Source organism: Bubalus kerabau, chromosome 6 (assembly GCF_029407905.1).
Source record: "Bubalus kerabau isolate K-KA32 ecotype Philippines breed swamp buffalo chromosome 6, PCC_UOA_SB_1v2, whole genome shotgun sequence".
Classification (NCBI taxonomy): Eukaryota; Metazoa; Chordata; class Mammalia; order Artiodactyla; family Bovidae; genus Bubalus; species Bubalus kerabau.
In genome coordinates, this window is record NC_073629.1 from 60,757,704 (window position 1) to 60,772,750 (window position 15,047).

The following is a 15,047-nucleotide window of genomic DNA, read 5'->3' on the forward strand; positions in this document are numbered from 1 at the left end:
AAATGTGAATAAAATCAATATTTTTTCTATATCAATAGCAAACAGATTAGATAAAATGTCATTTTTAATAGCATCAAAGAATAACCAATACTTCAGAATAAAAGTAACAAAAACATGTAAGACCCTTATGCAGAAAAATGTAAAAGATGTAAAGTTATACCTTATATTGATATTGAAATCAATATCAATATGTCATTTCTTCTCAAATAGTTCTTCATATCTATAAATTCAACATATTCCTTACATAAATCCTAACAATTTTTTTGCAGAGTGAAGAATTTGACTAATGTTTGTTCTAACATTTATACAAAAAAACAAAGGGCCAAGAATAGACAAGATATTCTTGAAATAGTAGGATTGATTTATTACAGTGTACTCAGAATTATAATAAAGCTATAGTGTCTGAGAGAAAAAGTTGGCTTAAAGCTCAACATTCAGAAAACTAAGATCATGGCATCCGGTCCCATCACTTCATTGCAAATAGATGGTGAAACAGTGAAAACAGTGGCTGACTTTATTTTTCTGGGCTCCAAAATCACTGCAGATGGTGATTGCAGCCATGAAATTAAAAGATGCTTACTCCTTGGAAGGAAAGTTATGACCAACCTAGACAGCATATTAAAAAGCAGAGGCATTACTTTGACAACAAAGATCCATCTAGTCAAGGCTATGGTTTTTCCAGTAGTCATGTATGTATGTGAGAGTTGGGCTATAAAGAAAGCTGAGGGCAGAAAAATTGATTCTTTTGAACTGTGGTGTTAGAGAAGACTCTTGAGAGTCCCTTAAACTGCAAGGAGATCCAACTAGGCCTAGATCCTAAAGGAAGTCAGTCCTGGGTGTTCATTGGAAGGACTGATGTTGAAGCTGAAACTCCAATACTTTGGCCACCTGATGCGAAGAGCTGACTCATTTGAAAAGACCCTGATGTTGGGAAAGATTGAAGGCAGGAGGAGAAGGGGACGACAGAGGATGAGATGGTTGGATGGCATCACCGACTCAATGGACATGAGTTTGGGTAAACTCCGGGAGTTGGTGATGGACAGGGAGGCCTGGCGTGCTGCAATTCATGAGGTCGCAAAGAGTTGGACACGACTGAGCGACTGAACTGAACTGAACTGAAGATAAGGCACTAGTACCAAAAGGATGGACAAATAGACCAATAGAAGCATTCAGAAAGGCCATGGACTTCCCTCATAGCTCATTTGGTAAAGAATCTGCCTGCAATGCAGGATAGACTCGGGTTCAGTTCCTGCGTTGGGACGATCCCCTGGAGAAGGGAATGGCAACCCACTCTAGTATTCTTGCCTGGAGAATCCCATGGGCAGAGGAGCCTGGCAGGCTACACTCTATGAAGTTGCAAGAGTTGGACACTACTTAGCAACTAAACCACCACAGAAAGGCCATAAATAGACCCAAGTTTATATAGAGACTTGATTTATGACAAAAGGGGGACACTTATAACAAATGGGTTACAGTTTGTTTAAACAAATGGTTCTGGGGCAATTGAGTTTCCAAATAATAATTTAAAAAGAAACTTGAATTTACCTACACCATATACAAAATCATTTCCAAATTATTGAGTACACAGATGTGAAAGGCAAAACTAAAGGTTTTGGGAGAAAATATAGGAGATTTTTTCATGACCTTGAGGTATGCAAAGAGTGTAAAATATCAGGCCAAGAAAGTACAGATTATAAATGAAAAGATAAACTTTACTATATTAAAATTAAGAATATATGTTTATTAGCAAACACCATTAAGGTGAAAAAGCAAGCCTCAGAATGAAAGTTGGTATTTGCAACCTGTTTAACCTACAAAAGATTATTATACAGACTGTTTAAGAACTACAGATTTCTAAGAAGAAAATAGGAGACTCCATGGAAAAATGGGGAAGATACTTGAAGAGGCATTTTTAAAGGCAGTAAGTATTTGAAGTGTTCAAACTCATACTCAGGGAGACGTGAAACCGATCTTTCAGACCATGAGTTGATGAGAATGTAGAGTAATGGAAACTCTCTCACACTGCTGATGATAGTGAACATCATTACCTTTAAAAAAGTTTGGATAACCCACTAAAGTTTACCATTTTCTCAGTTATCTTATTCCCAATGATTCTAAGCAGAAATGTATGCCCATGTGCATCAAGACCATATTAGAATCATCACAGTAGCATTTGCTTATAATGGCTAGAAATTAGAAATACCTAAAATGTCCTGGATGTTCATTGGAAGGACTGATGCTGAAGCTGAAACTCCTACTTTGGCCACCTCATGCGAAGAGTTGACTCATTGGAAAAGACCCTGATGCTGGGAGGGATTGGGGGCAGGAGGAAAAGGGGACGACAGAGGATGAGATGGCTGGATGGCATCACTGACTCGATGGACGTGAGTTTGAGTGAACTCTGGGAGTTGGTGATGGACAGGGAGGCCTGGCGTGCTGTGATTCATGGGGTCGCAAAGAATCAGACATGACTGAGCAACTGAACTGAACTGAACTGAAAATGTCTATTCAAGGAAGAATGGACAGTTTTTGTAATGTCCACTCAATGGAATATTTGGCAGCATTGAAAATGAACAAACTGCATGCATACACAGCAATATGGATAGGTCTCTAACAGAAATTGGGCAAAAGAAGCCAGAGGCAAAGGACTACATACTTCATTTATATTTAAAAAAAAAAAAACACAAACAAGAAAAACTGAATTATAGTATTACAGAATATGTACTTAGGTGGCAAACAGGAAGTAATTGCCACTGAGGTCTGGATAGTTCAGTCACTCAGTCGTGTCTGACTCTTTGTGACCCCCATGGACTGCAGCATGCCAGGCTTCCATGTCCATCACCAACTCCCAGAGCTTGCTCTAACTCAATTTCCATTGAGTCGGTGATGTATCCAACCGTCTCGTCTTCTGTCATCCCCTTTTCCTCTTGCCTTCAGTCTTTCCCAGCATCAGGGTCTTTTCCAATAAGTCAGTTCTTCGCATCAGGTGGCCATAGTATTGGACCTTCATCTTCAGCAACAGTCCTTCCAATGAATATTCAGGATTGATTTCCTTTAGGATTGACTGGTTGGATCTCCTTGCAGTCCAAGGGGCTCTCAAGAGTCTTCTCCAACACCACAGTTTAAAAGCATCAAATCTTCAGTGCTCAGATTTCTTTATGGTCCAACTCAAATCCATATATAACTACTAGAAAAACCATAGCTATAACTGGATGGACCTTTGTTGACAAAGTAATATCTCTGCTTTTTAATATGCTGTCTAGGTTGTTCATAGCTTCCAAGGAGCAGTGAGTGAGTGAGTGAAAGTCACTCAGTCGTGTCTGAGTCTTTGTGAACCCATGGACTGTCCATGGAATTCTCCAGACCAGAATACTGGAGTGGGTAGCCTTTCCCTTCTCTAGAGGATCTTCCCAACCCAGGGATCAAACCTAGGGCTCCCACATTGCAGGCAGATTCTTTACCAGCTGAGCCACAAGGGACGCCCAAGAACACTGGAGTAGGTAGCCTATCCCTTCCCTGAGCTATCAGGGAAGCCCTCCAAGGAGCAAGTGCCTTTTAATTTCATGGCTTCAGTCACCACCTGCAGTGGTTTTGGAGCCCCAGAAAATAAAGTTTGTCACTCTTTCCATTGTTTCCTCCTCTAGTTGCCATGAAGTGATGGGACCGGATGCCATGATCTTCGTTTTTTGAATGTTGAATTTTAAACCAGCTTTTTCAGTCTCCTCTTTCACTTTAATCAAGAGGCTCTTTAGTTCTTTGCTTTCTGCCATAAGGATGGTGTCATCTGCATATTTGAGGTTATTGATATTTCTCCTGGCAATCTTGATTCCAGCTTGTGCTTCATCAAGTCCAGCGTTTTGCATGATGTACTTTTCATATAAGTTAAATAAGCAGGGTGACAGTATATAGCCCTGACATACTCCTTTACCAATTTAGAACCAGTCTGTTGTTCCATGTCTGTTTCTAACTGTTGCTTCTTGACCTTCATACAGATCTTAGGAGTCAGGTATGGTGGTCTGGTATTCTCATCTCTTGGAGAATTTTCCACAGTTTGTTGTGATTCACACAGTCAAAGATTTTGGCATAGTCAATAAAGCAGAAGTAGATGTTTTTGTGGAATTGCCTTGTTTTTTCTATGACCCAACAGATGTTGGCAATTTGATCTCTGGTTCCTCTGCCTTTTCTAAATCCAGCTTGAACATCTGGAAGTTCTTGGTTCACATACTGTTGAATCCTGGCTTGGAGAATTTTGAGCATTACTCTGCTAGCATGTGAGATGAGTGCAACTGTGTGGTAGTTTGAACATTCTTTGGCATTGCCTTTTTTGGGATTGGAATGAAATCTGACCTTTTCCAGTCAGCTGTGACCACAGCTGAGTTTTCCAAATTTGCTGGCATATTGAGTGCAGCACTTTCACAGCATTATCTTTTAGGATTTGAAATAGTTCAGCTGGAATTCCATCACCTCCCCTAGCTTTGTGATGCTTCCTAAGGTCCGCTTGACTTCACAGTTCAGGATGTCTGGCTCTAGGTGAGTGATCACACCATCATGGCTATTCAGAAGTCTGGATAGTGGGTAAGTTTATGGGGCAGCAGTATGTGGTTCTGGGGTGCTAGGAATATTCAGTCATTTAACCTGGGTAGCAGTTATATGAGTAATCACTTTATAATATTCATTTACTAGATGTTTATTTTATGTACTTTTTGATTGAAAAGTTTTAAAAATCAAGTTATATACATGATACTATTTTGGTCTTAGGTTAAGATAGCTTGGTACATCTATCTTAAAACAGGCATGGTCTTGCTAAAGAGGCTGATGTTGAGTGAGTACTCAGTTGTTCAGTTGTGTTCAACTCTTTGTGACACCATGGACTGTAGCCCACTAGGCTCATCTGTCCATGGAATTTTCCAGATAAGAATACTGGAGTGTATTGACATTTCCTTCTCCCGGGAATCTTCCTGACCCAGGGATTGAACCTGTATCCCTTGCATCTCCTGTCTTGGCAGGCAGACTCTTTACCACTTTGCTACCTGGGAAGCAAGGCTGATGTTAGTAACACATAAATAATAATATTTCACCTATATGCACTATTCCATTTGGTCCTTACTCTGTAAGACAGGCATGGCAGAAACTATTGGATTCTTTTCACCAGTGAGAAAACTGAAGCCCAAAGAAGTGAAATGGCTCATCCAAATCCATGTTGTTAGCAAATGACAAGAGGTGGGATTTGCAGTTAAAACCACAGTACAATGTTCTGGGTGTTATATTTAAAATACAAAATAATAAATGTTGGTAAGTATATTGAGAATTTAGTACTGGTTCAGAATGTAAAATCGCATGAGTGCTACAGAAGACGGTGGCAGTTCCTTAAAAAGATAAATATAGAATTACCATGAAAAGTGTGAAAGTATTAGTCGTTCAGTTGTGTCTTACTCTTTGTGACCCCATGGACTGTAGCCTGCTGGGATCCTCTGTCCATGGAATTCTCCATGCAAGAATACTGGAGTGGGTAGCCGTTCCACATGACCCAGCATTCCCTCTCCTAGGTACATACCCTGAAGAACTGAAAACAAGGACTCAAGCCAATACTTGTACACCAATGTTCATAGCAACATTATTCACAGTAGTCAAATGGTGACAGCCACCCAAATGCCCATCAACAGAGGAATGGATAAATAAAATGTGATATGTTTATATGTGTATTACTACTCTTTGCTCTTTTTGCATGTGTGCTCATTTGGGTCTGACTCTTTGTGCTGTGCTTAGTCACTCAGTCGTGTTTGACTCTTCGTGACCCCAAATACTGCAGCTAAGCTCATCTGTCCATGGAATTTTCCAGGCAAGAATACTGGAGTAAATTGTCATTTCTTTCTCCAGAGTATCTTCCTGACCCAGGGATCGAACTTGCATCTCCTGCATTGGCAGATTGATTCTTTTATCACTGAGCTACTTGCATGTTTATTATTATGCCTATGTAAAATTGTAAATATAAATATAGTATTATATAAAATTTATAAATATAAAATATTATTCTATGTTAAAAGGTTATACTTAGTATAAAATACATTATACTATGTATAAAAATATAAAAGCATAAAAATATTATACTACATAAAAAGGAATGAAATTCTGATACATGTTATAGCATAGATGCATCTTCAAAGCATGTTAAGATAAATAAGCCAAACATAAAAGGAGAAATATGGTATGATTCCAATTATGTGCAGTATCTAGAACAAATTTATTGAGACAGAAAGCAGAATAGAGGTTATCAGGGACTGGGAGGAGGAGGAAATGGGAATTTAGTGTTTAATGGGTACAGAGTTTCTGCTTGACATGATGAAAAGATCTGGAACCAGGTTATAGTTTTGGGTACACAACCATTTTACACAGCCAATATTACACAGTGTGAATATATTTACACTGAACATGGACCTAAAAATCATAAGGAGTTTCATGTTATATATTTATTTTACCACAATCAAAATAGTTAAAAAGAACACAGCCTAAATAAAGTGATATAATTTATTTACCTTGTGTTCCCCAAACCAGGAATCTGAGTTTACTCTGGGTGGGGAGGGGGCAGGTGTGGTCAGGGGTCCTGGATCTTTCTCCAGGAAAATCTCAGAGGTGTGTATATTTTAAGTTTCAAGGTTAATTAACTTACCAGTCTTGACATGTTTCATGTTCTAGAGATTCTCCATGGTCAGCAATAAATTGGTACATGACAAACCAAACAATTCTATGTCAAATAGGAAGTAGATAAATGCATATTTTACATTTATATGATGGATATGTGAAGATGTGTATCCTTCATCTCAGAATTGAGGAGTAAGGGTATGTGTATGAAACAAAGAGGATAGTTTGTGTTATTTCTTCTTGGAATGAGTTAGCTACGAGTTAGCTATATTTGTATTTCGAGAGTAAGCTACAATAGAAATAAAGCTGGAGACTTCACATATTTTTGTGCTTTAACAGACACTCTTTAGATACTATCTATAAAACCACTTTCTAGAGATTCTTCTTGCTAAAAAATCAAATTGTATTATTTAACTTCATTGCAGAGAAAATTTAAAAATAATCTTTGATATTCAGCTACTGTGGGCTCTCCCAAGAGATCTTAATGGAGATATTAAGGCAAATAATCCATTGTGTTTCACTGTAATGCTTTAAAATATCCCACAGCCCTTGCTTTAGGGAAGCAAAGTGTTTCTTACAGTGTGATTTTATATGCTTTTTTACGTTCATACTGAATTTATTTTCCTTTTTACGTCTTTAGTTTCATTTTAGCCTTTTCTGCTTCTATTAAAAGTTTAGTTTTGTGGCTAATATTTTTCTACTTTCTAAGTTTGTATACTTCATATTTCTGAAAAATAAATGTAATCATTGTATTTGTCAGTTTTAAAATTGGAATTCATACACAGAAATGGCAATATAGTATTTTGGGGGAGCAATAGTTCTGGAGTGAGACCAAATGGATCTTTATCTTGGCTCTAGTCACTTTTGTGACTGTGGGCAAGGCATTTAACGCCTGTACACTTTGGTGTATTCATCTATAAAATGGAGCTGATAATAATATATACCATGCTGCTGCTGGTGCTAAGTCACTTCAGTCGTGTCCAACTCTGTGCGACCCATAGACGGAAGCCCACCAGGCTCCCCCATCCCTGGGATTCTCCGGGCAAGAACACTGGAGTGGGTTGCCATTTCCTTCTCCAATGCATGAAAGTGAAAAGTGAAAGGGAAGTCGCTCAGTCGTGTCCGACTCTTAGCAACCCCATGGACTGCAGCCCACCAGGCTCCTCCGTCCATGGGATTTTCCAGGCAAGAGTACTAGAGAATCATTAAAAAATAAATATTTTTAAAGCAAGTATAATGGTGCTGGCACACACACACACAAATACTTTTTAAATACAAAATAGTGTTAAATAAAATAGTATAAGTTCACTGTAACCCTGGACTTTGTACTTTTATTTTTTCACCTGTGTAAATGGAAATCTTTAGCTCAGAAGGCAATGTGAATGTTATTGTAATGCCAGTAATAACTATTGCTTGGAGAGTCTTTAAAAGAAAGTTGGTAAAAGTTACTGTTTACTATAATTATTATCAATGTAACCCGGATGTAACCAATTTTCAGTAGGAGAGAGAATAACTCTCAGGTAGTATGAAATAGTGGATTTTGATCAAACACCTTAGTTTCCTTTGCACCTTTGCCCTAGATAGAAAGGGCACCCTGTTTCTTTCAGAAGATATCATATCAGTCATCATGATACACTAGCTCTTGACGTAATAATTAATTCATATGAATTACCCAAGTGATATTAAGAAAATGATTTAGATAATCTATGATGTGAGAAATCAATTGTTTTATTATTCATCACCCATTGTGCACTTTTGATTTAATTTAGTTTGTTGTAGATTATTTTACTGCTCTATTAACATAATGATTTGAGCAATTATTTATAGTTTGTGATATTAAGTAATAGATTTAGGGGATATTATCAGATAATTCAGAATGAAATGTTGTCTATGAATATTATGTGGAATTCTGCCATTTTAATCTGAGTGCTGTATGCAGTTTGATCATAATGAATTCGTATTCTTCTACAAAATTCATGTAACAACAATATAAATGTAATTTTCCATTGACACAGAAGTTAGTAGTTACCAGTATTATTTAATAAAGAATTGGTAGCTAATAATATCTTTGGTCCTCGGTTTCTTCATTTGTCTTTGGAAGTATGATACTGTGGCTGGAAGATTCTACAGTCACATGAAGAAAAAAAATGATTTGATCTCTACCTTTGTTTCTTTTTAAGACAAATTATAAATCTCCTGTTGTTACTTCTCTTAGAAATTTTTTATAGATATCTTTGTCTTGACTTTCTAGCCTGTCCTCATCATCATCTGGACTTAGGCTTTTAATAGTGATACTTGTGTTTGCTCATGTCGATTTCCTTAATCATTTCTCTCTCGACATATAGATTGGAATGGCCTAATGCCAGTCAAAGGCTTTCCAGAGGAATAAGATTATACAGGCACACATTCTTATTTGCAACTCCTAAATCTCAAAGCTCTGAAAACTGAAACTAATAGAAATAAAATAAAAGTAACCCATTTATTGGCACATCTAAATTGCCACAAAGTTGTTTATAGTCTTTTTCCAATTTATTGTGACTGTTTCTGCATTTCATTACAGAAATATTAATGATTTGTTTGCACAATGCTGCCCTAAGACTCTGATGAAGATGTTGCATTATATATAGTATATACACCATATTGTCCTAAAATCTGGAATATTCATATATTCTGAAATACATTTGGGTGCAAAGGTTGCATGCAACCTGTAATCATGATTGTTTCTGGTATTCTGTAATCTAAGCACCCAGTAGTCTAGGAGTATAAAATTTATAATTTAGTTATAAATTTTAATCTTTAACTTTTTCTTTCAGATTAACTACAGTCATAATACATCAGTGATATATTATGGAATTAAAATCAATGGTTTCAACATCCTTGAAATAATTATTTTAATGTGGTTAGCCAAATGCTCATGTTACATGATGTTACATGTTTTTAAGAAATATTTGACTGGCTACACATATAATTTACAGAGATTATTAATGAATTCCAAATAAACATGAGTGATGTAAACAGGTTCCTAGCTTGTAAGTTCATGGCTCTTTATGGGATATCTTGGGATACTAAGACCACATTTTGCATCTATATGCAGCTCTTTGAGTCAGGCTTCATGACCCTTTCCTGCCTCCCCTCCTCAGGAGACAAAATCCTTTTATGTGGATTGCATTGTTACAGTGTCATTTCTCATGTAAGATGTACAAATTATTAACCACATAACACTTTAGTGGGAGATATTAATATTAATTTGTTTGTAAAAGTCTAATTTTTAAACTATTATTTTTAGGTATTTACTGCCAGGAAGTACACAATTCTTCATGAGAACACCAACCTACAACTTGAAATACAGTTCACCTGGAATGGCTCGCTCCAATGTTTTGTTTACATCCCGATATGGCCATTTGTGAAACAGAAGGGAAGATCGCCATGGGTTATGCATAATAGCAATTCATATTTTTCCCAATTTAATATTGAAAAGACAGTGACCATTAACTACTGTTTTATGTATATATGACATATATATGTGTGAAAATATGTACACACATGCACTCAAATAACACATATATTTATTATAATATATGAAAGAAGAATTAGCAAGAAACTGGATATAAGATTTAACCTAATAAACCATGTTAAAATTGTTTACACAAATATGTGAATGTCTAGAATTTGCTAGGTTTATAATTAATACCTTCCTACTAGAAATGTTATTTTTGCTGCAGAGTATATAAAACAGAATTGATCTTGAAGATCCCATTACAGTGTTAAATTATTTTCTAGATAATACTTTTGACTTAAAAAGAACTAATAGTATATTACTTTATTAATTCTCGTATATATCTAGTAGCCATTTAAAATGAAAACAAAAATTAGAAGCTTGGTGTTGCTTGATGATAGGATTAAGTATAAAATGGATTTGTCATTTACTGTAGCACACGGTAGCATGCTATTGATATTAAAATCCCACCTGGATTCTCCAATATTTTTATTCCTCAGTGTGGGAATCTAGCTACTTGTGAAAATGATAATGTAAATGTTCAGTAAGGCTCTAGTAAGATCACAATACTGTCTAAAATGGAAGACAATCCAGTGGGTTAAAAATTAAACTTACTAGCTTATATTTTTACTTTTTATTGAGAGTCACATAAAGGGAACAGAAAATGGTGGTAATAGCAAAATCTTTCCATATGGTTTTTGTATCTCTTACCACTCATACCACTTACGTTTTCTTTTTTGAAAGTATATCTCTGATGGGTACATATGGTCAAATACAATTTCTTCTCTTCAGAAGGGGAAGAGCTGATATTTTAAACTTATTTCAATGTTACAGAATGAATATGTCACATTATTTTATAAGTCTCTCAATTTTGAGACCAATGTACATTGCAAAGACTAATACAGAGTTTCATATTGCACCATAGAAAGTCATCTAAATTATTACAAAAAGAAGATTCTGATTACTATTATTAGTCATGGATGTTCTCTTGAGAATTTCAAAAAAATCAAAATATAGTATGAAGTTTTCTTCTTGTCCAAAGTTATTATGCATAATTTTCATAGCAGTTTACTTCCTTTTTTGCTTACACTTTCAAAAACTATGAGTGAGCTTTCAGTTTTCTAGACAAATATAATAAATACCATGGATATCCTTCGAGACTGTGATATTCACCTTTTAGAATTTTATTTTAATTTCTCCCAGTAGTTTTATTTTTCACAGATGGTAATTATTTGCAACATTCATGAATGGTTTACCTCCTTTTACCATCCTGAAAGCTTTTTCCAGTAAATCGAGAAATGGTCCCAAAGCAGAAGGAGAACTGAGAGGGCAAACTGGCCTGCTTTAATCCACAAGCTGGATAACTGGCAACCCAAAGTTGTAAGTTAGATATATTTTGCTTTTAAAGCCATAATCTGAGGCTATATTTGGATAAAATAGGTTCTTCCCTAAATTATTGCTGGTTACTGGATTCTTTATGACTACCAAACACTCATATTCCAATGGATACTCTTCCTTGGTAATTGCATCCCAAAGGAGAGTTATTGTCTTTGTGGGAAAAGAAGATAAGGATGTCAGGATGAAGGAAATCACAGTGTAGCTCTGAGTGTTTATGACACCATTTTGTGAATTCCTAAATATGTTTAGAATTTTGGAGAATAAATAATGCTGAAATTGGGATATTAATAAAATCATTGTAAGAATAATCAGCAAGTAGGCCTTTTCATGGAGCAATTTTAGTCATTTTTTTGGTTCAGATTCATGATTTGTTCATGAATGAGACACAGTTTCAAAGGTCTGATGTATGATATCAGTCCAGTTTCTTGGCCACTCACTTGCGTTAGCTTAAATCACAGTGGTGACTTAATTTGCTAGAGTGAAAAGAATGTCTAACATGTCTCCCCCTAGGAAAAAATATTTTAAAAAGAGTAACTTTACATGTATGAAACTACCCAGTTAGTTATTAACAATCAAATTTGATTCCTCTAGCTACCCAAGTCTGACTTTTTTTGAGTGCTAGAATTTTCTTGCCCACATTTGCCTCTTTAGACTCATCTAGTTCTGATATGAGGAAGATGTGAATAAAAGCCATGTGCCCATTATTTATGTATACTACCTGGTACCCTGTGGACTATGGTTGTGTTCACGCTTATTCCTTAATGAGAAACTAAGAAGACACAGTAATAAACTGTGAAAATCTCTAGAGGCCATAGAAATGTTTTAGTAATATAAAATATTTTTTAGTTTTTATTATAAATTTTTTATTCATAGAGTTAAAATATATCAGTATAAGTGATAGTATGGGTCTGACTCTCTTCTAGGAGAGAACATACTTTTTTATCTGAAAAACTCCAGAAACTATTCAGTCTTACCAGAGTTTTTAATAGGGAGTTTGGTTTACTTGTGATGAAAGCATATTTTCATTCTGTTATTAAAAGATATATCCCTGATCATTCTGTGACTGATGCTTTCCAGAACTGTATATGATTGAAGTTATTCCAGAACTGTCCAAGAAGCAACCTTTTAATGTTAAATTATCATATATGAATATTGTATGAGATTGCAGATTAGTTTTCACTGTAATAATCCAGCATTGTAATAGTATTTTCTTCATGTATTCTGTTGAAGGAACTATTGTGATTCATATTATGATTATTAGCAACAATTTTTATTTTACCTTGCATGTGTAAAAATTAAATTATAGTAGGATCAAATATGAAAATGGCAATAGGAATGTTAGATGCAAAGATCTATACACATTTTTTCATATATCTGAATTAGGTCTAAATACACAAAACTTTTTTAAGTTCTCCCCCTAAAACTAATATGAACCAAACTCAAGCAAAAAACCCCAGTCTTCTCATCCAATACTTACACACAGCTAGATGATAGTGGCTTGTAGACATCAAGAAAAAGATTTCATTCTAAGTCTTTTTTCATTAGAAAGTATATGATTATAGACTTTAGTTATCAAACTTTAAATTTCATGTTTTAATATAAATTAATCCAAATGCTTTCTTCTTTAGCATGACAAAGTCATTCCATTTAAAAATTCTCTTTAAATCTAAACTTCCACATTACTTGACATTTTCAAAAGTACCAAAAATTGATAGTTGCGTAAGCTCTATTATTTGTAGTTTTCTTAAAGCATTTGATTAATTCTTATATGTATATTCTTTAAAATATAATAGCAAATATGTTGAGAAGAGTGACAATAAATACCTTCCTTTTCTGTTCTGTAATACTTTTCTAACATTTTGAGTCCTAGTTTACTTGGTCCTAAGGGTTAAACGATAAGAAGTGTAGGTACAATTGTTGTATTCTTATGACCTGGTGATTTGTGAAAATTTCTTTTATCTTGAGATCGAAAAAATTAATAAAGCTTTCCAGAACTGAATTCGTTATCTAAATATTTTGGACAAGTGCTACTTACAAATAAAATTTGAAAAGTGTATTAATCAAAATTTTATTCCTTACACTGTTTTTTTTCTTTCTTTTCTTCTTTTTTAAACTTCAAGTTCCATTTAAAGTTTTGACCTTTGCATGGACTAAGTCAAGAAAAGAGAAATTCTGCTTTTTAAAATATTGGTTTATAGTGGTATATTTTTGCCTCAGCAATAAACTGGCAGGTGACCAAAAATGTTAAATTAAAATTAACTGCACACTTTGAGATTGTTGCCTTTCTTGGTGTTTTTCCTTTTTGCCTTATTATGAGTGGGTATATGGTATTGAAGGAAAACTATGCAGGTGAAACAGTTTCTATTAACTGGACTCTATTAACTAAAAAGAGCTACACAAAGTTTTTACTTTATCCTCACCTGCCAATTTGAAAACTATTGGTAAAATCATTATTCAATAGGCCAATATTTTCTAAATTAGTAAGACTTACCTTACAAAAGTTATCAGATAATGCTGATATTTCTCTTTCAAAGACTAAAACAACAGTTTTAGTCCTGAGCTGGTTGGTTCATATAATAACTAATATACATACTACAACTTTGAATATTAATAGATTGGCTGAAGATTTTAGGTTTGAAGATTAGTTTGAAAGCAATACATTTGCTCCCGTGAATCATGATGCAGATTATCCCCATGTGTTTTACTGCCTGTCTATGAATGCAAATGTTGTTACAGAAAATATGCTTGAAATGTCAACACAGCGTGCAGTTAGTATTGCATCATCATGCTTCAGCATGTGATACCTGTATGATGACATATTTCAACTACTCAGATATGTTACTGTAATAAAAATGTTTAACATAAGAAAGCTGCATATGTCATCAAATGCTTATTTCTGTTTCTCTCTCTCTCTCTCTCTCTCTCTCACACACACACACACACACACACAGAGTGTTAAGTAGTAGAAGAGACTGGTTCTCAATTAAGCTTTCAGGGTGATGAAACATATTTTCACAGTAAATTTCTTCTGCCGCACTGACAGTAGCACTGTGAGGATCACTTTGTGCCCATGTGCTCAGTCATGTCTGAGTCTTTGCAACCCCATGGGCTGTACCCACCAGGCTCCTCTGTCAATGGGATTATCCCGGCAGGAATACTGCAGTGGGTTGCCATTTTCTCCAGGGGATCTTCCCTGGAGACAATCCCCCACAGGGATTGAACCTGTGTCTCCTATGGCTCCTGCATTGGAAGGCAGATTCTTTACCGCTGTGCCACCTGGGAAGTCAGGGATAACTTTACCTGCTATTAAAGTCAGGTCAGGTAAACAAAATTGGTGTCAGTTCCTCTCAGTTAGCTGAAAGGAGACTGGCCTAAAATTTATAAATGGCATTTTTAGTATCGTTGACTATGACATGGCATCTTTCTAGCATCATTAATTATGACAATAGGATTACTAACCCAAATAGAAGTACATCAGCATCTCAGCTATGATGTTACTTTTTTCAGGAATTTA

The 15,047-nt window shown here is 35.3% G+C and overlaps 1 protein-coding gene across 5 annotated transcripts in view; it reads left to right on the plus strand.

The window, feature by feature from the left end:
• Positions 1-14,392, plus strand: part of TTLL7 (tubulin tyrosine ligase like 7) — a 153,769-nt gene extending 139,377 nt beyond the window's left edge. For 4 of the 5 annotated variants that reach the window (XM_055585344.1, XM_055585345.1, XM_055585343.1 and 1 more), the window contains one exon: positions 9,926-14,392. In XM_055585344.1, coding sequence (XP_055441319.1) covers positions 9,926-10,046 — 121 coding nt within the window. In that variant the 3' untranslated portion in view covers positions 10,047-14,392. The remainder of the gene's footprint in view (positions 1-9,925) is intronic. The other variant, XR_008715833.1, reaches the window with a different exon arrangement.
• Positions 14,393-15,047: the final 655 nt, after the last annotated feature.